The 26647-nt window shown below is 37.2% G+C and overlaps 1 protein-coding gene across 8 annotated transcripts in view; it reads left to right on the top strand.

The window, feature by feature from the left end:
- Window positions 1-23463, top strand: part of limch1a (LIM and calponin homology domains 1a) — a 58825-nt gene extending 35362 nt beyond the window's left edge. For 5 of the 8 annotated variants that reach the window (XM_073865131.1, XM_055205623.2, XM_055205618.2 and 2 more), the window contains 18 exons: window positions 523-729; window positions 3803-3835; window positions 4648-4780; window positions 4854-5011; window positions 5529-5994; window positions 6243-6546; window positions 8295-8413; window positions 8931-9018; window positions 12893-12918; window positions 13649-13762; window positions 14143-14235; window positions 14314-14495; window positions 15913-16007; window positions 17783-17891; window positions 18071-18157; window positions 19600-19708; window positions 19788-19890; window positions 19975-23463. In XM_073865131.1, coding sequence (XP_073721232.1) covers window positions 523-729; window positions 3803-3835; window positions 4648-4780; window positions 4854-5011; window positions 5529-5994; window positions 6243-6546; window positions 8295-8413; window positions 8931-9018; window positions 12893-12918; window positions 13649-13762; window positions 14143-14235; window positions 14314-14495; window positions 15913-16007; window positions 17783-17891; window positions 18071-18157; window positions 19600-19708; window positions 19788-19890; window positions 19975-20000 — 2452 coding nt within the window. In that variant the 3' untranslated portion in view covers window positions 20001-23463. The remainder of the gene's footprint in view (window positions 1-522; window positions 730-3802; window positions 3836-4647; window positions 4781-4853; window positions 5012-5528; window positions 5995-6242; window positions 6547-8294; window positions 8414-8930; window positions 9019-12892; window positions 12919-13648; window positions 13763-14142; window positions 14236-14313; window positions 14496-15912; window positions 16008-17782; window positions 17892-18070; window positions 18158-19599; window positions 19709-19787; window positions 19891-19974) is intronic. The other 3 variants (XM_055205619.2, XM_055205622.2, XM_055205620.2) reach the window with 3 other exon arrangements.
- Window positions 23464-26647: the final 3184 nt, after the last annotated feature.

Here is a 26647-nt window from a genome sequence, read left to right as displayed (position 1 = left end):
TGCCTGCTGCAGACACGTCTAAAGGGTTTATGATAAAAGAGACGCTTGCGTTTGCCAGATACTCGCATAGCATAACCTCAACATGTGATGCACATGGTTTACATGACGCAACAAACGCAAGCAACACACATGACACTCCAAACACTTATTTTGAATTAGCGCCCCTCGGATGAGCAGTCACGAGTCCCCACTGTGTATCAGGTAAGTTAGAAATGTCTAAATGCTTTCCAACCGAAACTTGAAAATTGATCATTCTGTAAAATAAATGCCACTTAATTCAATATTTTGTGCAATGACTGCATGTATTTTATGCATTGACATTTAAACAAGCATGAAGCAAGTGTCCAAATAGTTTTCGGGGCCTGTAGTTGATTTTAAAACCTCACTCTATTCTTTGTTATCTCTGGCTGGTCTGAGAATGAAGAGGGTTTAGCTAAACTAAACAAAACTTGGATTGAATGCATTCCTCAGCCTCCCTGTCACAGCCCTGCTTTGCTTTAGTAACCATGGCAACTTTCTCAGCTTCACCCTTAGCTCTGTGGCCCCGCCCCCAAGGGATGCTGAGGACACGCCTAGGAAGTGCCCTCAGATGATGGACAGGCAGGAGGCAGGCTCTATGGGTTTGGTGGGAAAGGAAAGTCTTATTAAAGACGAGACTTGTACCAAAAGCCTCACCCCCATGCCTGAACAAGCCTCACATCAGCAGGACGTTGATGATCTACCCCCAATGTGAGAAAGTATTTTGAGGACCAGTTTATTATTGAAACAAGCTCTGACTAATTTTATTTTTGAGATTTCGCCATTTTCAGATTGCGTTTCATAATTGGTGTTATGCATTTTATTGTTCTCTGTTCACTTTGTTCATTGGTGTAACTGTTACCTTATTGTCAATGTGATGTGATTTTTGTCAACAGGAAATTAACAAATGTGACCCTGGACTACAAAACTAGTCTTTTTTTCGGAATATTCAAGCTAAATAAATAAGCTTTCCATTGATGTATGTTTTGTTAAGATAGGACAACTATGAAAATCTGAGGGTGCAAAAAAAATAAAGAAAAATTGCCTTAAAAGTTGCACTGTATTCACTCACAAAAATAAAAATGTTATATATTTCTGGTAGAAAATGTTCAAAATATCTTCATGGAACATGATTTTTACTTAATATCCTAATGATTTTTGCGATTAAAAATAATTGATAATTTTGATCCTTGCAATGTATTTTTTGCTTTTTTTTACAAATATACTGGTGCTACTTATGACTGATTTTGTGGTCCATGGTCACAAATGGTGTTACATTTTAGATATCACATCTGTCTCTTTGATAGCCCTTAAGAAACTTAAAATAGAGTTTGAGTACAGGATGCAAAGCAGCACTTTTAAAGTCAACATGAAATTCCTTTTACTTCGGCATGCTGATATATCTCTAAATGAAGCAGGATACTTATAAGAGGCATATTTTATCCACTGGGAATTTATTGAATTGGTTAAAAAAGGAATGATCATAAATCTGTGTTAAGCCCGGGATACACTGCACGATTTTTAGCTGTCCCGTACGAAAGATTGCCATCGTGAAACAATCGTTGTGATTTCTGTGATCGTGGCTCTTCATTGGTGGTCCCTTGTTGTACTACAGTGAGAGGGGTACAAAGACAGACATTTTCCTGGTCTTGCGTCCAAAGATAACCTACGATAGTTTTCTGACAGCGTCAGAAATTCAGCTTGATCAACGCACAGTGTGTTTGCTTTTACGACCTGCGTACTGGTATTTGTTTACCATTAGCGCATGCTGGTGACGTTGCACTTATGTGTGACACGAAGCCTCCGTGTCATCACTGTACACTTGAATTTAGGGCTGTTACCATTACTCTATTTTTTTGAGGAGTTAAAAAAAATCATTGAGTACATGTCGAGTATTCCTTAAAACAGCGGAGATGCGGTTTAGTGAAACAAACTAGAAAATGACAACAATATTAGAAGCATATAAATTAGCGCTACTGTACGCTGCCTCACCCTCTCTCTCTCGTTTGCTCGCTCGCCCACACACACACACACTGTGCTCGTGGATCAGCTCCTGGGTGAAGGTAAGAATGCGCATCCTGGTGAATTGCGGAAGTTAGATGACTGAGCTGCAGCGGCCTGGCATAAGATTTATAAAAACACATTTGAGAAGAAAGGCGCAGCAACTCAGAGTAATTGTGAAACACACAAGTATTTTAAGACCATAATGCCAATTTTACGCGTGGAGCAGCAGTTAACTTCTGTGCGATCTACCAGCATTGCCTTTGCGATCGACTGGTTGATCGCGATCAACGTATTGGACACCCCTGGTCTACATGCTTGTTGTATCCAAGTTTAAATTATCCATGTCGACAAGGTAATGATCTTATTGGAGCTCCAAAATCCTGCAATGTAATCTGGGCTTCAGTGAGCACTTCTTTTTTGCCAACATAATCCGTCCCCCTCACAGTTGTGGCATATTAAGATGCTAATTAGACAGCATGATTAGGGTATGCATTGACATCACTTTTCCAAATCACCACGCCGGAGCGCACCCTGTTGAGTGGCAAAACATTTAGCAAAATGGCTGGCTGTTCTAGCGGCGGCCACGAAAATGTCAGTATAACTGACAATTATCAGTAAAAATTAAATTTAGATGGACTTGATAGTGACCTTAGCAACTTGTGAACCCACCTGTAGTCAGTGGACGTTGGCATGGACAATCCATTTACTTGTTTTTGGCAGTCTGTAAAACGATAGCTACGAATTCTTGTTAAATCTGTTAGTACAGTCTATCGCACAACAGCTTTTTCCCGTTTAAACATGTTTTTTCTGTGTTTTTGCTGATTTCACACTGTACACAAATTCTGCTGCTCTGTTTTTTGCCACTCAGTGGGTGAAACTGCAGTCACTTTCGCCAAAGGTGATGTCACGTGCATACCCTTTATTGCACAGGTGTGCCTTAGGCTGGCCACAATAAAAGGCCACTCGAAAATCTTCCACTCTAAAACAGCTGTGGTTAAATTGCACTAATATTCTAGTACCTACTGTCACTGTATGCGATTTCGGATGCAGGGATAGTTTTCATTATTATTCATTTTAATACTAATTTGGTATTGTGTACATTAAATCCCATCCATCTTTATTCTCCAAACCTGCTTATCTTCTCCAGGGTCCTATCGCAGCATCTTGGGTCACAGACAAGGTACACCCTGGATAGATGGCCAGTCCATCGCAAAGCACTACAATAAAACCCGCTTTAATAAATTCAAAACATTTAAGGTTCATGTTGACTTTAAACGGTGCTTAGTAAATGAGATAAGAATGGTTTGCTCTGTCTAAATCCTTTTACAATTAAAACTTCCAGGAGCTAGAAAGTGAATATACGGTAACACTTTACAATAAGGTTCACTAGTTAACATTAGTTAACTACATTAGTTAACATGAACTAAAAATGATACAGCATTTATTAATCTTTGTTAATGTTAATTTCAACAATTACTAATACTTTATTAAAATCTGGTTTACGTTAATGCACTGTGATTTAACATGAACAAACAATTAAAAGCTTTATTTCTATTAACTAACATTAACAAAGAGTAATAAATACAAATTTATTGCTCATGGTTTGTTCATGTTAGTTAATACATTAACTAATGTTAACTAATGAACCTTATTGTAAAGTGTTACTGAATATACTTATAGTAAAGTCTGTTGGTTGTGTTTAATGTTGTGATGTTTTTCTCATATAGCTCAACACCATTTATTTTGTTGTTGTTGTTTTTATCATTTATTAATATTCTAGATTCAGAGCTACTAGTGTTTCTGATGAACGAGAGTAAGTTTCTTTTTGTGTCTTTCCATAAGTCTTTATTTTATATTGTCAGAATTGAGCAACTGCATGTTTTTAAAACACATACTGTACATTCATACAGTGCCTGTTCCCATTCAGATATATTGTAAATACACACATTCTCCTTTTTTGTATGCATGAAATCTAAGTAGTACATGTGTCTGTACATATGCATGTGAAACATATATTAGGTTCTTTCTCATGGTTTGCTGTGGTGAATACTGTCTCTTCTTGAATAATGTGTGTACAAACATACTTTTTCCACAGTAGCAGTGATTCCCAACCAGGAAAACCCAGTTTTTGTTATTTATTTTCTACATGAAATCATCCTACATGTGAAGATATAACTTTGATATCTTTAATATTGACTGACAAAGATTGAAATCGATGTGAAATCAAACTTTGATGCTCCAAAGCCTGGATTTAACAAAAAGGGTCACATGTGTTATTCAGGATATACATTTTTGGTATCTGACTTATACTGATGGGATTTTGGATGTTCACACGACAAAATATTGGGAAACACTGTACTTACCTGGTTGCATTATGAAATAGTTGTACTATCAAATACTTTACCTCGTAGTTGTTTGTATTGTACATGGTCTTAATAACTAACATTTCTCTCACTTAACTGTCACGCTTAGTTAACATCACATTAACATTTCAACTTCCTGAACTTCCTGTCATCAATTCAGGCATGTACAAATATTTTGGATCTGGCTTTGATCTCACCCTTCCTTCTTTATTTGAAATCAGCAGACCACTTTTAAACTTTTCGTTTTGTTTGTTGTTCAAAGGAGTGTGAGTTTGATTGACATGCGCGATGAAGAGGATGAGTTGGCCTACCTTCGGCCGCACAGCCAATCGCGACACGAGTGCCTGCACAACCAGTACAACAAACTCAGAGAGGAGGAGGACCAGTGGCAAGATGTGAGTCACACAAGCCCACGTTTAGCAAATTCGCATGTGGACGTGTCTACATTTTTTTTACCTCTGTGTGCAGGACCTGGTTCGATGGAAGAATCGGAGACGGAGTGCCTCTCAGGATCTGATCAAAAAGGAGGAAGAGAGGAAGATGATGGAGAAGCTGATGACCACGGATGGAGGATCTCGCCATCAGAGGAAGAGCATCAAAACATACAAAGAGATCGTAGAGGAAAAGTAAGAAACAACATTATAGGGCTGATATTACCCCCAAAAATTGCTACGATATTACCCCAAAAAATTGCTAAGTGTGTATGCTATGCAGTTACATGAATGCTCCAAAGAGTGGCGGCCAGTGACTTCTTTTTCGAGGGCGCAGGGTGCAAAGCTTGTCAAAACATGTATTTAGCCTGTCACGTGTGTGGCTTATCATGTCAAAATATGTGTTCGGCGCATCATGTGAACCTATGTGCATCACGCGTCATGTCAAAATATCTGTTGGGCGCATCATGTGAACCTATGTGCATCACGCGTCATGTCAAAATATGTGCCTGCTGCAGGCGCTTCGAAGGGGTTTATGATAAAAGAGAAACTGGCCGCCACTGCTCCTATGTCTTTGTCATGTAGTTTAGTTAGCATTGCGCTAGCAGCAAAAAAGGTTGTGAGTTCGAGTCCCAGGGAACACACATACTGATAAAATGCTTGGGAGTCAAGCATTTGCCAAATGTGTAATGTAACATCTATTGTTTCTTAGAGAGCGTCGGGAACAAGAGCTACATGAACAGTACTGTAGGGCCTCCACCCCAGAGGAGAAAGCAGCCATACTTCAGCGCTACGCTCTCCGTTTCACCATCAGTGATGCCATATTGGAAAAGCTCCAACTCCCTAAACTGCCTTCCGCTGCTACGCCCGTACACACCTCGCCTCTCCACCAACCTGTGAAAGCGCCCGCACACACAAAAGAAGCAGAGGTTCCTAAGCCTACACAAACCTCCCCAACACAACCCATCGACCATACAGACCAGGAGATTGCACAAAATCAGGCGCTGGAAAATCCCAAAACATCGGAACAATCACTTACCAAAACTCAAGAAGTGCCATCGGCGCCTTTCCGTCCACTCCCTCCTTCCTCAAAGGCTTCCTCAAAGCCTGTGCCCCTTATCACCCCAAAACCCTACAGCCAGCCCAAATTCAACCAGGGACCACGCAAGTCTCTGAAGGTATGCTCACAAGCAAATGTCATTATTTTGGTAATGTGCTCCTATATAGCTCAGTGGTAGATCATTGCATTAGCAGTGCAAAAGGTCATGGGTTTGAACACAGACACAAAAATTAATCACTTGTAATGCCCAGTAAGTTGCTTTGGATTAAAGCGTCTCCCAAAATGCATAAATGTTAATTAAATACAATATTAATATACATGCTAGAGCAGGGGGATTTCAAGGTGTGTTTTTTGTTTTTAATACAGACTGATGGGCTGGTGCGTTTGAATGGTGAGAGCACTCAGGACGACAGCAGAGAGAGCGATGCTAAAAGGTCTCCGGTGCGTTCTGTCCCCTTCACCTCCACACCTCTGAAGCCAGTCACTTCCAGTCAATCAAATGAGGAGAAAACTGTATTAGAGACCTCGCATGACCAACAGAACTCACAGACTTCAGTTCCTGACCAGGAGAAAGAAGATGTAAAGGAGGAAAAGGAAAATTCTCCTCACATTCAAGAAGAAAACAGCAAGGAAGAGATCTCGACTACACTGTCAGACTCGGAAACAGCAGGTTGCATATTTTTCTCTTTTTTTTTAAGTGGTCATTTCACTTATCATACTGTATCCACCTTATTTTTGACGTAAATTTGGGCACCGGCATATTGGAGCTCCTTTGTGTAAGACTTCCGGTGAGCCACTAAAGCTAATGGTTTTGACGGGCTAGTTAATGTTTATTATGAAATCTCTACAAAATTAGTTTTGACCATAATACACACACAAGAGCTGAATGTGGATGTGGTGCATGTGCACCCATAGTCTATATCCACACATCCATCCAGTAAAACCTTTTACAGAATCTGCCAGTAAACAATAAATACAATAATTGTTCCAAAACAACTAATATGCTGATAAAATTATGTGGTTTTAGCTGGTTTATTTATTCTGGTATATATTATTTAAAAAATGTGCTTATAGTACAGAATAAACTGTTTATTAGTTAATGTTTATATTAGTTCTTAGTGTGTTTGCGCATTCTTTTGTTATGTTTTAAATGAAAAGGCAAATCATTTCCCAAATTAACTGCCCATGTCTCCCTGTAGTGCGTAAGAAGCGACAATATTTGCATAAAACTAAAACAATACTTTATAAATGTAATTGGTTAATATGTTTAATATGGTTTGTTCAAATGACTTATAATGTGTTGAATGAGAGAAATTGCTGCTGACTGTCAGGACGAAGGGCCACAATCACATGATGAACTTGATGTGTCACCATAGTAACTCAAACATTATAACATTAATATTAGTCTTTCTAATATATTAAAAGTTAATAAAAATTGCCATGTATAAAAACTCACTCCAGAGGGGCAGTTGTGGCATTTTAAACATATGCATGAAAAAGGTAAAAACACAAATTATTGGTCTATTTCATGTACAAACACTCGACAGACTTTATCACTCTACAGGTACTGGTATATGTCTCTGTGCTTGTGCTCTTTGTTGCACATTGAAGACCCATCAACTCCGACAAACAACACAAAATTATTAAATATATCTTCAAATATATCCACTTCTTAAAGGGGACATATCATGAAATTCTGACTTTTTCCATGTTTTTTTTTTCAAGTGCTATGATTGGGTCCCCAGTGCTTCTATAAACCTAAAAAAGGTGGAAAAGAACAACCCAGTAACGTAGTTTTGGTAAACCATTCTCTGCAAGCATGTGAAAAAAAGGTCATTGAAATTTGGCTCCCCTTGTGATGTCAGAAGGGGATAATACCTCCACTTAATCGGCACTATCCAACCACGGCACTGCCATTTAGTGCAGAGATCAGCTCATTTGAATTGATTAAAGGACACACCAGAAAACGGCACATTTTTGCTCACACCTACAAAGTGGCAATTTTAACACGATATAAGAAATTATCTATATGGCACTTTGAGCTAGAACTTCACATATGTACTCTGGAGACACCAAAGATTTATTTGACATCTTAAAAAAGTCTTTTAATTTCATCCTCCCACTGGGTTATACATTGCGGGTGTAGTAACTATTTACCAGAACTGTTTTTAATTTTGTTTTGTACGAGGCTCTCACAACATTGTTTTCTATCAGCCGGCTACTGAAATAGAAGTCTCGCACAAAAAAGAAAATACTATTCGAAAATAAGATGGATACTGTATGTGAGGTACAAGTTTACTGACTCTTTTCAATTTGAAACGTTTTCCCAAGTACAAGGAGAAATAAATGTCTATTAAAGCAGTCATACAGTAGACTAAATATATTCTGGTGTTAGCTTATATTTGCTTATTTCAACAGGAAAACAGTCATATCCTGAAACAGTGGTGAAGCGTAACTGCGTTGTCACGATGACCATTGTGACAGAACTCACTCAGACACACCCCATCCAACCAAATGACACGCCCAGCACAGAGCAGGTGTCACTTAATATTACTATATTATAAAATATTCATGATATTTTAATATTAATATCTTCTTTTTTTTTATGGAAAAAAATTGAAAATTCTACTTTCTTGTAAAATCCTGCTAAATCTGATTAAATGCGTAGTTCACTGAAAAATGAAAATGTACTCACCCTTAAGTAAAAGTTCTTACAAACCTTTATACATTTCTTGGATCTGCTGCACAGAAATGAAGGTATTTTGAAAAACTTTAATAACTAAACAGATCTGGGGCACCATTCACTTCCATAGTATTATTTTCTTCTACTGTGGAAGTCAATGGTGCCCCAGATGAGCTTAATTGCAAACATTCTTCATTTGTGTTCAGCAGTAAGTAAATTATGACAGAATTTTCATTTTTGGTTGAACTATCCCATTAACTCATTATTGTCAATTGTTTTGTTAATCATTCAAATGTGCCACTGTTTAATTTGTTGAAAAGCTTATTGAATGAAAAACAGAGTCTCTAATGATTTCCTTTTATTCTCAATAGCTTTGTGGTTCAGTCCCAAATTCATGTGATTTAAACTCCACTGAGTCCAGTAAAGCTGACCAGACTTCATACTCACAGTCACTAACAGGTAAAACTACGCAGCATCACATGCTGAATATCTCATAATGTGATTGGTTAATGAACACCGAGGATTAATCCTTGCTTAACCCCCCATCCTTTTTTTAGTATTTCAGTTTCCTCCTCTAAATTCTTCTTTGGGTTTCTTGCTGGTTTGTCTTTTTGCACCTTTTCCTTTTGCCTGTCTCTTTCTTTCTCTTTCATTGACTTTCATTCTCTTTTATCTGGTATCACTTGGTGTTGTGTGGGTCTGTTAGGCTCTTCAAATAGCTCTAGATTACGCTGGGAGTTCTTCGCTCCAACAGGTAAAACTGATAGATAAGTTAAACGCATAGGGCTTTAATTTCCATAACTGGTAGATGGGAACATACATCATTCATCCATCTGCCCATCTCTAGTTTCTTACCTCTGTTAAGATGTGCTACACTTGTTTGCTGAAGGCACTATGATACACATCAGACTTTTAAAAGTATGTAGGCCCACATGAAATCTGTTATGCTTAATTTGGGATACTTGTTCAAATGAATTGTCTGAAATCTAATTGAGATTATTTCTTTGTGAATCCCTTGCTAGTGTTTCAAGAACATTTATTACATAAAACAGATATTGGTTGACAATAGGCAACATAGGGTGGCAATGTTTAGCATGGAGCTCTGCCCCATACACATCGGATATACATTGACTGAGAAGTATAAGTTCCAATGTCTTTTTCGCCGGTGGGTGCTTAGCACAGCGTTACGCAAACGCTTTGGTTGCTTTAGCAATGGCCGATGCTATGAGAGCGACTATGCACTTTGTAAAGAAAGGAAGAAAGCAATGCGGTCCCGTTTTCGGTGCGGTTTTAGACGCAAAATGTGAAGCGCACCTTATTCAGCTTTATTAAAGCATTGAAGCAAAATCCACCGATCAGAGAGGCTCCCGAATTTCCAAATTGTTTTTGATTCAAATTAATCAAGCATATATGGCGTTTCTCTGTTATTTTGGTGGGTGCTCGAGCCCCGGAGGCACCCACGAAATTCGGGCCTATGCTGACAAGAAGTAGTTTTTATTTAAATTGAAGCAACATTCATGTTTATTTCAAGTCCCCATTATATCAAAACTGACCATTTTTATTTTTTTAATAGAATTCTTCAGTGTTCATTATAAACGAGGGCTGTAACGATTAACAAAATTGTCTGAAATTGATTTTAAATCGCAAGACTGCGATTCTGTGTTTCATGCACAGCTTGTGCGTGTAATATGGCATTTGGTCAGTAGGAAGTCCTTATCAATCTAAAATCATTATGAGTCTGACTCGTTTATAACGTGCATTTAAAAAGCAACACTTGTTAAACAAAATCATTCAAAATATTCTTTATTATCATGAAAATACCTGAAACAATTTGAAGAACAGCGATATAAATATTTCTGTAGACATTTCATGGAGTAGCGTTTATAATGCTACTTCTTCTGTGGCGCAAAGGGAGTTTCAGCATGAGAGCGCCCCTTGGCTTTGGGATGTGCCGGGATTTCCCCGTAATTCATTCAAATTCATTCATTGAGAAAACGCGCATTTGCACGATTAATCGTTACAGCCCTATTATAAACAGTTTAACACTTTTTTTAATGCATGTGCCCTCATAAACTTTAATTACAATCTGAAAGTGCACTTCTGCCCTCTTGTTGTGATTTTTCTATGATCAGCTTGATGGCTTAGGCGGAGTCTCCATTAACCCCGCCCCTCCAACTTAGTCTGCTGCGAGATCCATTTCTGAATGAAACGCATACTTTTCTTAAAGGAGCATTTCACCCATAGAAACATTAAACTTTATTTAAAGTGTGTCATATTTGTAATCGAAATGTAACATACATTTAGAATTTGGTGGCAATTTGACCAAGAAAAGGGGTGTTTGTAGTCTCACTCCCTCAACAAAGATATTGGACTTCCTTCTTTCAATGATGCAAAATGATGATTTTTACATCATTGAAAGAAGGAAGTGCAATACTGAAATCTGTATTTCTCCAGTCTCAGCGGCAACTGAGAAAATGATGCATGACCATTCAAAAACATGACTGGGGTTCTAACTATACAAAGCTTTATGCAAATGGGTGAAGTGTCCCTTTAATCCACTCAATTCACAATGGAAAACACTAGCCATGCCCGCTATTTTCCTCGTGTGATATTTCATTTCACTTCCAAAACACGTCTCGACTTCCTGTTCACAGGGACTTTAATATTTTGGATAATTTGACACACTTTTATCCAATAAAAGCAGATTCATTTTTCAATCATTCTGCAAATTGTCTCCCAAAATCAGCAGAAAATGTGTTCAGATTTCGTCTGGGTTTAGATACGAGTTCTTTTATCATCAGCAAGCATTCGTAGCATGGACTGAGTCATATGTCAGCACTTCATGACCTTAGATGTTATTTAATCTGATCATTATGCAGCCATGCACACCTCCGTAAATACTGCAGTGTTGGTCTGTGTTATATTGCTTTAAACTTCTGTTTCCATGTCTGTATTTACAGCTTCAGAGGAATACATCCTTCTTGTCTTTGGGCTTGTTTACACCTTGTATTAAAGTGATAGTTCACCCAAAAATGAAAATAATGTCAATAATGACTCACCCTCATGTCGTTCCAAACTCGTAAGACCTCCGTTCATCTTCGGAACAGTTTAAGATGTTTTATATTTATTCCGAGAGCTTTCTGACCCTCCATTGAAAATCTATGTACGGTATACTGTCTATGTCCAGAAAGGTAATAAAAACATCATCAAAGTAGTCCATTTGACATCAGTGGGTCAGTTAGAATGAATGGTCATTTTGGTCCAAAAATAACAAAAATTACGACTTTGTTCAGCAGTGTATTCTCTTTCGCGTCTGTTGTGAACCGCGTGAGATCACTTGACTGCAGTGAAGAGGCTGACGTGTTATCATCAATCATGTTTGCAACGTTTTTTTTTCAAACTTACAGCATGTGTCTCCCTAAGACTTTAACAAAGCTCAGGCGCACAAAAAAAAATAGCTGGGGTGCACCTGATAACAAGTCAGCCGTGTCATACGTCAGCCGCATCACTGCAATCACGTGACTTCAGTCTCATGCACGGGGTTCACAACACAACAGAACCGGAATATAAGACAATGCTGAATAGAGTCGTAGTTTTTGTTATTTTTGGACCAAAGTGTATTTTTGATGCTTCGGCGCATTCTGGCTGACCCACTGATGTCACGTGGACTACTTTGATGGTGTTTTTGTTGCCTTTCTGGACATGGACAATATACCGTACGTAGATTTTCAATGGAGGGTGAGCAAGCTCTCGGACCAAATATAAAATATCTTAAACTGTGTTCCGATGATCGGAGGTCTTATGAGTGTTGAACGATATAAGGTCAATAATGACATTATTTTCATTTTTGAGTGAACTATCCCTTTAAATTGATCCAATCACAGCGTACACAGTTCAATACACTTTTAGAGGCATTCATAACATATGCTACCACATTGCATGTGTGTTCTTGCTTAATGTATTTCCAACAACAGTATGGCGTGTTAAAATAATGCTTATAAGTTAACATTACTGGGATATGTGCCAAAAGTATGGAAATATGTGTATAGGCATATAACATAAAACATTGTATACATGATATAAACGTTCAGCAAAACAAATATGTGATTGAAATACCAAGTTTAAAATATACACTGACACGGCCAACCATTGTGATCAGTAATACCAGGAGTAAACAGTCTCTCTCTCTTAAAGTCTTTGTTTGTGTTATATTACACTCTGTGCATCTTTGTACCACTTTAAGCTACTGTATTGCTGTTGCTTTTATTGGCCTGATAAGATGTTAAGGATAATTAAATTTGTTTCTAAAGCGACTGTTTGTTTTCCTCCACAGAGGGGATCGATTACTCCAGTGAATGTGTAAGTACTTCATTTGTGCCAAATTCAAACTCATTCTTGTCTTCCAGAATCTCCTTATTTCCTTGTTCTTTATCTTTTCCAGTTCTTTCTTGTTAGTCACTCATTGAACACAAGTACTTGATAAACACACCAACAGATTTGTCGTAACTTTTTTGGTACCCTAACAATCAGACCACTCAAAATGCCATTATAACATCATAAAATATAAAAACAAGCCTCGATTTGGCTTGTTTTGGGGTGGTTTATGCACAACTGTAAATGATGCGAGAAGTTTTAAAGGTACAGTGTGGGGTTTTTAGCGGTATCTAGTGGTGAGATTGCGAATTGCAACCAACAGCTCAGCTCACCCCTCAATTTCGAAAAGCATGGAGAAGCTACGGTAGCTGCCACAGGACAAACATGTCGTCATATGAGAAAACGTAGTGACGAAGCGCGCTCTGTAGAACGGTTTTCCGTTTAGGGCTACTCTAGAAACGTGTAAGGTGGTGTACTGTATGTAGATAAAAAAATGCTCATTCTAAGATAATAAAAACAATATAATTCATTATGGAAGGTCTTTATACACCACTGATATTATAGTATATGTATATTATATTGTATTTATGTCAAGAGATCCTCCATAAAGACCCACATTGTACCTTTATAGAAACAAATTGAGCATAGCTGAACCCTGTCTTCTTACTTCCTCTATTTCCTTTTCTACTTCTGTCTCTGTGGGTCCGTGCATCAGATTGAAACCCCAATGTTGAACCTTGCTAAAAGGGTTGATCACTGGACGTGGGATCCCAATGAGGAGCGCAGACGGCAGGAGAAATGGCAACAAGAGCAGGAGCGACTGCTGCAGGTATAATAGTCAACGTGGGGTTTATCTGAGAGAAGTGCACGCAAGTGACATCTGTTTCCACAGTCCATCCTCTTCACCTGTTCTTAGTATCGCACTGAGCCTATCAAAATTGATCCTTTGCTAAGCCTTGCCTTAATAGCATTGCTACAATAGCAAGACATACATTCAAAATGAAGTTTTGGGTCTATGGATGGTCTCCATAGGTTTTTAATGTGTAATTCCTGTAAAGACGAATAGCACATATGGATAAAGCTTTTTCTAAGAGAGCAACAGTTACCAGGGGGTGGAGCTTAGCAAAAGCGTCAGTTCACCTTTCATTTTCCAGCTCGTTCTTTCACGTTCACTCTTTATTTTTAAATAATCCCTCTCTTGCTCTGTAGGAAAAATATCAAAGAGAGCAGGAGAAGCTGAAGGAGGAGTGGGAGAGAGCACAGAGGGAAGTTGAGGAGGAAGAGAGGAGACATCACGAGGAGGTGTGTTTTCTCTTTAGTTTTTTGTTTATAGGTCCACGCCTACCCTCAACCTAGTACCAATTAGGTTTTGTTGTATAGGAGAGACGGATTCTGGAGGAAACCGTGACCCCACTGACCCCTCGCACCTCAGTTTTGCCCTCCGCAAGTGTGACACAGCCACCACAGGACACTATTGTCCTGTCATTGGCTGACTGGGACAGGAAACAGGAAATGCTGGAGAGACAGTCACAGACGAACCAGAGTAATGGACTGACAGACAGGTGAAAGAAACGTAAAGTCTACTAAAGCATGCATACACTTTTTCCACCAGAATGGTATTGATGCAGGTGCTTAGAAAACAACATCAAATATAATTGAATTCAGCATCTTCATACACGACAAACATGAGCTGGCATTAACTCTTTCCCCGCCATAATTTTCAAGAGTTAACTCGTCAATTAAGTGAAAACTCTTCCCTGCCAATGAGGTGCTTTCCGCAATACCGCTATTTTCCACCAGATATTATTCGCAACTTATAAAACTTGGAAATATCACCCTATGGCAAACAGCTGTATGTCCGTGTAAGTTTTTAGCATCGCTCTGATTCTGATCACTATCAAAAGTCCTTCACCAAAACGGAATTATCTCATATTATCACCATATTTGAAAGGTGATAAAAAGAACTTAAAAGGTTGGATGAAAAGTTTTTTTTTGTTTGAAAGCAGAGGGTCTGTTCTTTCATTTGATATATTATATGTTTATATGTTTTAAGAATTTAAGATTTTCTGAATGGCATTAAACTATTGTGAAAATCATGAAAATGCTGGCGCTGGCTGGCAACTTAAAAAAAAAACGCTGGCAGAGAAAGTGTTAACCGGTGAAAAGGTATATACAGATTATAATTTGTATATTATTAAGATTATAATAATCAATTCACATATACCGTGATATCTGAAAATGACATTTAATAAATATTTTTTAATTATTAAAAATATTTTTAATAGGACAAAATAAACTAGATATGCAGAAATAAGACATACATTTTTCTTGTAATCCATAGAGAGATTCGGATGCTATTATGGTATAATTTTAGATCATGTAGTTGTGTTTTTAGTTGCCTTTATTTTAAAAGTGTACTTGATGAGGACATTATCTCCCCATGCTTTTGACATTATTGGCTCCTGGTTTAGGCCACCAGGTTTTAGGGGCCTATTGGGACATTTTTCTGGCCAATAACTATTTTTTCCTTGGCTGAAACATACAGAGAGTTTTAAATTGTCATGGCTTTTGCATCAACACTATTTAAATGGAATAGGGATAACAAATACAAATTTATATGCTAAATACAGGACATCTTTTAAAAAGGTTTTCATCATTTTCTCATTCTCATGTTGTTCTAAACATGTAAGAATTTTTTTTCTGATGAACACAAAAGAACACATTTTTAAAAAACGATGTCAAACACACAGCTGATTGTAACCATTGACTTCCATAGTAGGAAAATCAAATACTATGAAAGTCAATGGTTACAATCTGCTGTGTGCTTACCATCATTTATCAAAATATCTGCTTTTTTGTTCATCAGAAAAAAGAATTTCAGACAGGTTTAGAACAACATTAGGATGAGAAAATTATGTTTTTGTCAAATGGGTGTTTTAATTTTAATATGTGAATGCTAATGTAAGCACTGTGTTTCAGTCCTGATCAAGTTATCACACCAGCTCAGCAGAATGGCCAGAGAAGTGAACCTCAGGAGAGCCAAACTGCTATACCACAACTACAGTTTATACAAGGTAAAACACACAACACACACACACACACACACGTTTGTACAGCTATCTTTGTGAGGACACTCATAGATGTAATGCAGTCCCAACCCCCTTATCCTAACCCCAACCATAACATCTAGGGGTTTTCTCGGACAAGGATTAGATTAAACCAGGACTAGGCCTTAGTTATATTGTGACATTTAACTCATTACCCACCAGCCTTTTTTTGAATTGCTCACAAGCATTTTGTTGATTTGCACAAAAGTTTCACAAAACGCTTTCCAGGAAAATTTTCTTCTAAAATTATATAGACGGTTTCAGCAGTAACAACATAAACAAGCGGCTTTCGTGGTCATCACGTAACTTCCGGTCAACTCTGCTAAGAATAAATAACAACAAAGTACTTTTAAACGTAGTTTATTTATATAACAAGCAAAATAAACAACACGTAGATTATTTAGGAAACCAAAACATTTGTTATTTTCGACGAGGTATTGGTTCAAGAGTTCGATTTAGGAACTAGTCAGACAATTAAAAAAACTGAATCCGGAAGTAAAGTCGGACCAGACGCTTATTGCGTCACCGCACGTGCGTCTGATGAAATACTATAAACATACAAATATATCAAATGAAAGAACAGACCATCTGATTTCAAACAAGTTATAAACAAACAAACAAACAAAACTGGAAAAAAACATTTCATCAAATCTATATTTTTTTCTCTGCTTACACTGCAAAAAATGATTTTCAAGAAAAAAAAATCTTATTTTTGTTTTGTTTTCGGTAAAAATATCTAAAAATTCTTAAATTAAGATGCATTTTCTTGATGAGCAAAACGACCCAAGAAAGTAAGTCTAGTTTCTAGACCAAAAATATCAAATTTAAGTGATTTTGTGCATAAAACAAGCAAAAAATCTGCCAATGGGTTAAGCAAATTTTTCTTGAATTTAGTGTTTAAGAAAAATGTTCAAGATTTTTTTGCTTAACCCATTGGCAGATTTTTTTGCTTTTATGCACAAAATCACTTAAATTCTTGGGTCGTTTTGCTCATCAAGAAAATGCATCTTAATTTAAAAAAGTAGATATTTTAATGAAAACAAGACAAAAATACTAATAATTTTTTTTCTTGAAAATCATTTTTTTTTTTTTGCAGTGTAAACTTTTAAATATGGGTATTTTTCTTAAAAAAATTTTTTTAGCAAAAACCTGAAATAATTGCATTTTTGTGAAGGAATTTTGTTAGAGATCAGATTCAGAACAATTATCAAAACACACAGAGTTTAAAATTAGTAAATACGTCTTTTTGCTTCAGTTTTTTGATAAATTGGGCAAGTGCGGTAATACAGATTAACATTAAAATTCATCATCAAAATTCAAATTTTTTCTCTTAATTGACGAGAAAACTCGTCAATGGCGGGGAAAGAGTTAAGTAGTTTTTACAAACGTACCTTACAAAAACAATACTGATGTCCATCATGAGACAAAACAATAGCACTGATATGCTTGAGATATGTCCCATATGTCTGTTCAAGCTATTTTAGGTTGGGACAGTTTAAACAAGCATTTTAGTTTTGGACTAGGCTTGGGAAACCGCCCCCTAACCCTTAGCCTAACCCTAAGCCAGGAAGTGAAGACCAACCAAAATGTCCTTACATTACTCTGTTTGTCATCTCTTCGATGGTCTTACAAAAATTGGTCCTCACAAAGATAGCTGTACAATTACACACATCTCTCTTGAAACAAATTTTCCTTTGAACGTCGTTTAATATGACAACTTATTAAACATGGCACATTTGCAGACGGCACATGGAGTTGCAAATCTAAGGGCAGACAAGAAGATTTGAAGAAAACTGCCTCACTGGACCGTAACCAAACTCCACCCCAGAGTCAGTCCACAGGGATGAGGAGGTACGTGTGTTTGCGCATGTGGGAATGCATGATGGCTTGCATTATCACATGCGTGCCAAAATGCCGCTTGGCTTTGCTGTATGTTGAGGATGTTTTATAGATCAGATCATTTTTTTGGCACATGACATGATGTCACACTTCTCTATGCTTGTGTGTACGTGTGTATGCGGCTGCCGCAGGACTGGGTCGTGTGAAAATGTTTTAGGAACACATCCATCAAATTCACCCCCACCCTCACAAGACACATCGCCTCCATCACCCAGCAGGTATGGGCTATTCCTCCAGCACACACTAGGGCAGTGGTTCCCAACTGGTTTTGCACCAAGATTTTACATAGGACATGATCCAACGTGATCTGAAAACTGTTTAGAAAACAGAATAAGCATTGAAATTCTAAATACAGTACTGTGCAAGTCTTAGGCCACCACCACCAGACTTGTTGTTTTGGAAGTTTTAATGTCCATCCATATTTATTATTCAATCTATTTTATTAACATACAAACGGAAAATACAGGAAATATGTGCAAAAAAATAATAATTATTACATTTTCAGGACCAAATGTCTTCTTTAGGCATCGTCAGTGTTTAGTGTGACCTCTCTTGGCACTAAACACATCTTCAGCTTTTTTGTGCAGAATGAATTAAAAAGACTAATTTCTTTAAAATTAGAAATTGGGATTTAATTTTATTTAGGTTTAAGAGATCCTGCTGTTATTACTCAAGTGGAAGGGGAGTTTACACTAAAAACTTGACACATCAGTTTACATTTTTATACCATTTTTAATACTATATACACATTGACTGTATTTTCTGGATGTATTCTAATAAATAGACTGAGAAATAATTATATATGATCACTATAACATTTCAAAAACAACAAATCTCTTGCACACAGTACTGTTATTTCCAAACACCAGACGACTCCGGGCCAGATCCGCACTGGATCCACACGGAGCTGCTCACTTTGGCGCGGATCTGGCCCTGAGTCGTCTGCTGTATGATCTGGCCCAATAAAATGCACAATTATTAATGTGAAATAGTCTAAAATATTTTGTATTAATCAGGCCCTATTGCTTTCTTTTAACACTAGTTCATAGTAAGTTTTTCTGTATGTGGAGCGTTTTGGCTTCAAATGCATTTGTGCGCTTTAGCTGCTAAACTGGAGAAATTTAAATACAGTATAATGGAGATGCATAATGCATCTGTTTGACATTTTTTGGTGTAGTATACAGTCACCAATTTGGCTATGAACCATGACCAGTGAGTTACATAAACATGCTGAATGCTTATGGGCCAGCAGACGACTCCGGGCCGGAGCCGCACTGGATCCGGTGCAGATCCGGCCTGCAGTCGTCTGGGTTCAAACTGCATTTCTGCCTTTGTTACTATTGTTAAAGATTTACAGTGCGGACCAAAAGTGTATGAGACAAAAGCTGTTTTAGTTTCAACCTGTAAGTAAAGTCAACATTTAAACAAATATTTTTTAGTGTTTTAGTTCAATTATCAATTGTAGGCAAATCTGTGATTAGGTAAACTCCTTTGTACAAAAGACATTTGGACCCCACTGTACAGTACAGTGCATACAAACCAACTCTTCATGCATGTATGTATTTTATAGATATTATGAATTGTCTTTTATTAATGCTGTTAGTTCGTTTATTTTGGATTTAGTCCTTTATAATAATTTCTAAGATTGCACCCTCTGCAGGTCAATAAGTGGAAAGAAGCTTTGCTCCAGTTGTGCACATCCATTGGGCAAAGGAGCGGCTATGATCATAGAAACCTTAGGGCTGTACTTCCATATTCAGTGTTTTAAGGTAAAGCTCATTTTATATTTGCCTTTGTGTGTATGTGATTAATATGCGCTTTTTTATAAAAATATTTGATGTGTTATAGTGCGGGATATGCAGAGGTCTGCTTGGTGACACAAGTGCCGGGACGGATGTCAGAATTCGAAACGGACTTCTTAATTGTCAGGAATGTTACATAAAATCACGGGGTGAGTTTGAATGTTTTAAGCTGATTTTTTTTATATATATTCTGTTTTTTGAGGGATTTTTATGAAGCTCCTCTTTCCTCGCAGCTGCTGGCCAGCCAACAACATTGTGACCTTTTAAACTTATTATGGAGAAATGAAAAAATCAAGTTGAATCAGGCCTGGATCTTATCTGAGAAGAATGAATGTTTATATGTTTCCAACAATTTTCCTTAAAGCACAATCAAGCAAAGATGTTGAACTGGAATCATGGGTACAACTGGTTAAACTCTGGACTGGACAACAGCAAGTAGTGTTCACACTTGGTTGATATAGGTTGCACTTTACCTCGCAGTGTCCATGCTACACACATTATGTGTCATGTCATTTTAATAGCAGTCAGAAGCACAATATCAGCAAGCATGCAAATGCAGTCGTGACCTGTGAATGGTTGGAGTACAAGTACATTTTTACAGTACAAAAAGTAAATTTTTTGGATTGCTTCTGCAAACATCTTTATAACTTACATAGATCTTCATGAATATTTTTGAATGCAACATATGAATTGCAAATATTTCTTAACTGAAACTTTCATAAGAACCTTCATAAACATTACAGTGACCATTTTTGAGGGCTCCTAAAAGCATAAAATGAGGTTGTATATTTTTTATACCCGCTGCCTTTGATGTCACAGGTTAAAACAGTTACTGGGTCAAAAAAGGACGAACCCAACCTGTTGGGTTGTAATTAAACCTTTCAACCCAAAATGCTGGGATGTTTTAACCTATTGTTGGGTCCCCAGATAATTTTCTTTGAAAATAACCCAGCATTTGTTGGTGTAGTAAAGAATTTGGGAATCTGCTCAATTACGTGGCGCAGCATACTTAGAAAGTCATTGTGCAGATTCAGATTGGGTAGTTAGATGGCATTTTTGGCTCAGGTCAGCCAAAACAACTGCCATTGTTAATAAATGCTAATAAATACCGTAATTCGTGTATTATGTACTTTTTTTCATACTTGCAGTCAGTGCATTTTATAATGCAACAACATAAAAGTCAAACTCTTTCCTTTGTAAAGTAGGTTTCAGAGAAATTCACACCACAAAGAAAATGCACGTTGAATATGTTGTTTATGAATGTAAGTCATTGCATATATAAATACACAGTAACATGGACACTGTAATGTAAAGTGTGACTGAGAAGTACGATGCTGCGCACAAATCCAATTCACAAGAAAGTTTTTTTTATTAACATTTATAAATAATCTTTTTAATAATCAATTTTTCTGTCAGTCTAGCAGGTGTTTCACATTACACAGTAAATGTTAGACAACTATGTACTTCTTCTAACAAATAAAAATGCACAGGACTTATTAATAACAGGACATAAATATACTGGTCAATGTTAATTTCTACATATTTGAATATAGTTTTTACATTTAAAGGGACATTCCACTTTTTTTTTGAAAATATGCAAATTTTCCAGCTCCCCTAGAGTTGATTGAATCTGATTAGACCATTGGCATCGTGCTAAAAAAACCCAAAAGATTTTCAATATTTTTCCTTTTTAAAACTTGACTCTTCTGTGGTTGCATCGTGTGCTGGGATGGACGGGAAGTTGAAGGTTGCGATTTTCTGGGCAGATGTGGCTGGGAGCTATACTCTCATTCTGAAATTATGCAGTGCCCGAAAATAGTCCTCCGCTATTGAAAGTTACCAAGGGGACTATTTTCAGGCGCTGCGTAATATAATTTCGTCTCCTGCAGCCATGTTACAGCAGCAAAGCCCTTGATTATTACACCAGAGTGAGATTATGGTTCCTGGCCGTGTCGGCCTGGAGGGTCGCAACTTTTGGTTTTCCGTCGGTCTTGGTGCGCGGTGGGGCTGCGGAGGAGTCAAGTTTTAAATAGGAAAAATATTTTCCGCTCTTTGGTTATTTTTTTGGTACAATGCTAATGGTCTAATCAGATTCAATGGATTATGCTAAGCTATGCTAAAAGTGGTACCACCAGACCCGGAGATCAGCTGAATGGATTCCAAAACTGTAAAAATCAAATGTTTAACTCCAGGGGAGCTGGAAAATTAGCCTATTTTCAAAAAAAGTGGTGTCGCTTTAAAGTTTGTATAGTATAAATAAACATTAATTATGTAATATGAACAAACATGTATTAACAGTGAACGACAGTATATTTGTAATCATAGATGGAAGGCATTAACTATCATGAACAATTTAAACCTTATTGTAAGGTGTCGCATGATTTGTGACACTTAGGTCTAGCTGATATGTCCGGATGCCTTAACGCGGTGGTTCCCAGACTGGGGGGCACAAGATGTTTGTTTTATGAAATTTTATAAAACACATTAATTTATCTGAACTTCTGTGTAATTAAACCACAGAGAATTGAGGCTACTAATAGGCTAACAATTTCATATGTTTTGTTTAATTTAAGTTTGAGATTGTTTTATGTCATGAACTTTCTTTGGGGGGCGTGATGGAATTCACCCTACACCCTTTATATTTTTGTTTGTTTGATCAAGAGTGAGGAGTTTGATAATTTATTTGTGCAGTATTGTTTAACAGACCATGTAGAGAGCATGTTGTCAGGGTGCATTTAGTGGGTAGATCTTTACATTTCCATTAAAATATTTTTCTAATTTAAGTTACAGGTACGCATTTGAATGTTAAGATTGCATGAGCCCTCAAAACTTTCCTTGGTGACACTTCATATCACAGTGCCCATGTTAAACATATGTTTTGCTACTTAAATGAGTTTTTATAGAAAATATGGAAACTCCATAAAAGTACACTAACGTAAAGTGTGAATTTTTCCTTTTAGCTATGAAAAATATTCATTTAAAAAAAGGTTTTGTTGCCTTTGCTCTCTTCATTGCATTGTTGTGCCTTAGAGAAATCCACTTAAATAAGGTCTCGTGTTGACCATCCCTGCATCCAAAGCTTCAATTTACCAATAAGTATTGGTGAAAGTATTATGCATATGCACTAAGCACTCGATTCTTCCCTTTATTCAGAAATACTGAACAAATGAGATTTGTAAAATGAAAGCCCATCCTCTGTGTGTACTGTACACTCTTTAGTTATTTCATGTGCATTTATAGATGTAAAGTTGTTAAACGCACCATTTTAGATTTAAATGAACTAAAAGGATCTCATATTCATCAGAATTTTCTTGCCATTTTAATAGCAATTACAACAAATGCCGATTTAATTCAGCACCATTATGTTATTAAATTACTATTGCCTTTTAACTTCTGTATTTGCTTTGGTAATATCTCAGATTTAAATAAATTTTCATTTAGTTGGGGGGAGGTTTTGACATTTGACTGTATTATTGTTGTTTGTTTTATTTGTGGCATTGTAAGAATATAAACTGAATCTAGAAAAGTAGCAAGGCAATAATAACTGGAAAGATTAGCCAAGAGTGAACGAGTGTGTGACAAATATCTTCATATTCTGTATTTATTTGACTCTTTTAAAGTGAGCGATTAAAGAGAACCTGCAATGGCTTGAAATGCAATGGCTTTTATAGCAGGTGTATGTTTTTAAATAAACTATAATAAACTATTTTAAATGCACTTCAGTTTCTTGTGTTTGTGACTGAGTAGGAGACTGATTAAAGTGAAAATATTTTTTCTATACACCATTTTCTTGATTTGAAGATTTAACATTTTTAAGTTTAATCAAATTGAGTGTGCAAGAAAGTTTTACTTATTGTATTTTGACTACACTTTAACTTAAAGGAACACGCCGACTTTTGGGGACTTTAGCTTATTCACCGAATCCCCCTGAGTTAGATAAGTCCCCTTTTCATCTCCGTGCATCCCCTAACTCTGTATGACGCTCCCACTGCTAGCCTAGCTTAGCACAAAGACTAGAAGTAAATGGCTCCAGCTAGCATACTGCTTCCAAAAAATGTCAAAATAGCTGGAGCCATTTACTTTCAGTCTTTGTGCTAAGCTAGGCTAGCAGTGGGTGCGTCAGACAGAGTTACGGGACGCACGGAGAGGAAAAGGGTATGAATGGACTTATCTAACTTAAGGGGATACGGCGAATAAGCTAAAGTCCCAAAAAGTCGGTGTGTTCCTCCAAAGATAAGTTTAAGTCATTTCAACTTGTTTTATTAGCAATATTACAACAACTTGTGAAAACAAGCTGAAATTTCTTAAGTTTAAGTGTAGACAAAATTGAAAATAGTAGGTTAAAACGACAGCACAGTCAATTTAAAGGGATATTTCACCCAAAAATGAAAATTCTGTCATCATTTACTCACTCTTGCGTTGTAACAAACCTGTATAAATTTCTTTGTTCTGATGAACACGAATGAAGATTTGTTTGACGAATGTTTGTAACTGAACCGTTCGTGAGCTCCATTCTCTTCCATAGTAGGAAAATGCTGGGTACACACCAAAAGATTTTTTACATCTTATAAGATGTGATAGACCACAAACATGGGTTTCCTAGATTTAACCGTTTTGCTCCTATAGGGTGTGGTGTGCCATGATGCGTCAAAGACAGCACACCATACACAAACAGATCTTCAACCAGAATCTCGACTATGAACACAGGAAATCTCGCAAAATCTAGTAAGCATGGCGAACAATATGCAGGAAGAAATTTCAATGATTTTTACAGAAAATTCAAGGGAAAAACGTAAAGGATTTGGGTGAAGTCGTGGAGACAGCGTGAACATGGTCTGTAGTTCACTTTGCATTCAACACCACTTTGTGCTGTGCCATTCCGTGCTTCCGTCTTCCATCACCTCGCTTTCTGATTGGATATTGTTTTGTTTCACGTGATAATCGTGCGTGCACGTGTTTGTCCTCGGGTACCCACCCACACATCAGGATTTCTGATCATTAATATTAAACATGTTTAATATTTACGATTCGCTATCGGGGCGTCTCCCGGCTCACACCAAGGGAAATCTGCTGAGATAATCCGTAGAACCATCAAGATAATCGGGACATAGCTAGAATTGTTGAAAGGGGGGGGGGGGTCGGCCCAAAATCAGCACGATTATCTTTTGGTGTGTACCCAGCATAAGCGTGCTCCTTTAAAGATTAGTTCGACATGTTTTATTAGCAATATTACAGCAACTCGTGAAAACGAGCTGAAATTGCTTAGGAGTAAGTGTTTTCAAAATTGAAAATAGTAGGTTAAAGCAACACTATGTAGTTTTTTTACCTTTAAATAATGTCTCTACAATTATTTCAGTGACAGAACAACTTTTACCTGGACAAATTGTACTGTTGCTGCAACCTGAGCAGCCTCCTAGCTGCTACAAGCACACTCTGAAAGTGGCGGTGGAGAGTAGGAAACACAGCCCCGCCTCTCCCCCTGCCAGCAGAAGAGTGTCTGATACCAGGCACTGTTGCGCTTTCAACCACATGGGGGAGCTGTAAGTCATTTTTACATGGAAACTACATAGTGTTGCTTTAAAACGACAGCACAGTCAATATAAAGGGATAGTTCACACAATAATGAAAATTCAGACATTATTTACTCACTCTCGTGTTTTTACAACCCTGTATAAGTTTTATTGTTCTGATGAACATGAATGAAGATATTTTGAGGAATGTCTGTAACCAAACCGTTCGTGAGCCCCACTCACTTCCATAGTACGATAAGATGGAATACTATGGAAGTGAATGGGGCCCACAAACTGTTTGATTACAAACATTCATCAAAATATCTTTGTTCTGATGAACACGAATGAAGAAATTTAGGCTTTGTCCACACGAAGCCGGTGCATTCCCTATCCGATAATTTTTTTTTCCTTTTTCTAAAAAAATTATCCGTAAACACGAAACCACTGAAATCGACTGAAAGCAGTGTAGTATATATGCCGGACCAGTATGGGGCGCTGTAATTCTGCCACAGATATACACTATACACGAAGAGGAAGACTTTGAGCATGCGCATAACCAACGTATGATGTTGTCCATTATCACTTGTTGCTCACCACAATTGCATAGAAGCAATAGATTTTGCTGTAATAAAGCTAGTAGGCTTTAGTAGCTTCTGTAGCACGAACACAATCACGTAGTCCGCCGTTATTGTTGTTGCTGTTACGTCTGGCGCTTCTGACACGTGATGTGATGACGTTTTCACTTCACAAAATATACGGATTGGCTGTACACACGAAACCGCAAGGGTGTCGATTTCAGATTTATCCACTTTAGGACCCGGTTTCAAAAAATTGCGGTTTCACTCTCTCAAAACGCCGGATCTGTGTGGACGAAACGGCAATACGATAACAAATTTATACGTATACAGTGATATGCGTCTCCGTGTGGACAGCCCCTTATACAGGTTTGTAACAACATGAGAGTGAGTAAAGGATGACAGAATTTTTATTTTTGGTTGAACTATCCATTTTAAGTGTTTTGACTGTTCATAGTAAAAACTAAAAAATGCATAAAATACAAAAAATAAATATGCTCATTAAATTTGAATTTTTATTTGAATTTCTGTTAAATAATGTATTCACAATGACAGCTATTAAAATATCACCCGGTTTATCTCCTTTAGATTTTTCCTGAAAACTGTAAGGACATCATGATTTAGAATTCTGTGCAACTGAACGGCTGCATTTTTAAAGGGATTAAAATAACTCAATGTTTTCTTGTTATCTTTAATTTTACCAAGATATTCACTGTGAGCTGAAAGCTTGGAGGTTCGGATATGTGATTTTTGTTCCCTACTCCCAGTCAGTACCTTCCCGTATATCTATTAAAGGACACTTTAGGGTGACATCAACAAGC

This window comes from Misgurnus anguillicaudatus, chromosome 3 (genome assembly GCF_027580225.2).
Source record: "Misgurnus anguillicaudatus chromosome 3, ASM2758022v2, whole genome shotgun sequence".
In the NCBI taxonomy this organism is placed as follows: Eukaryota; Metazoa; Chordata; class Actinopteri; order Cypriniformes; family Cobitidae; genus Misgurnus; species Misgurnus anguillicaudatus.
Note: the sequence above shows the minus strand (reverse complement) of the source record. Positions and strands in the feature narration are given on the sequence as shown.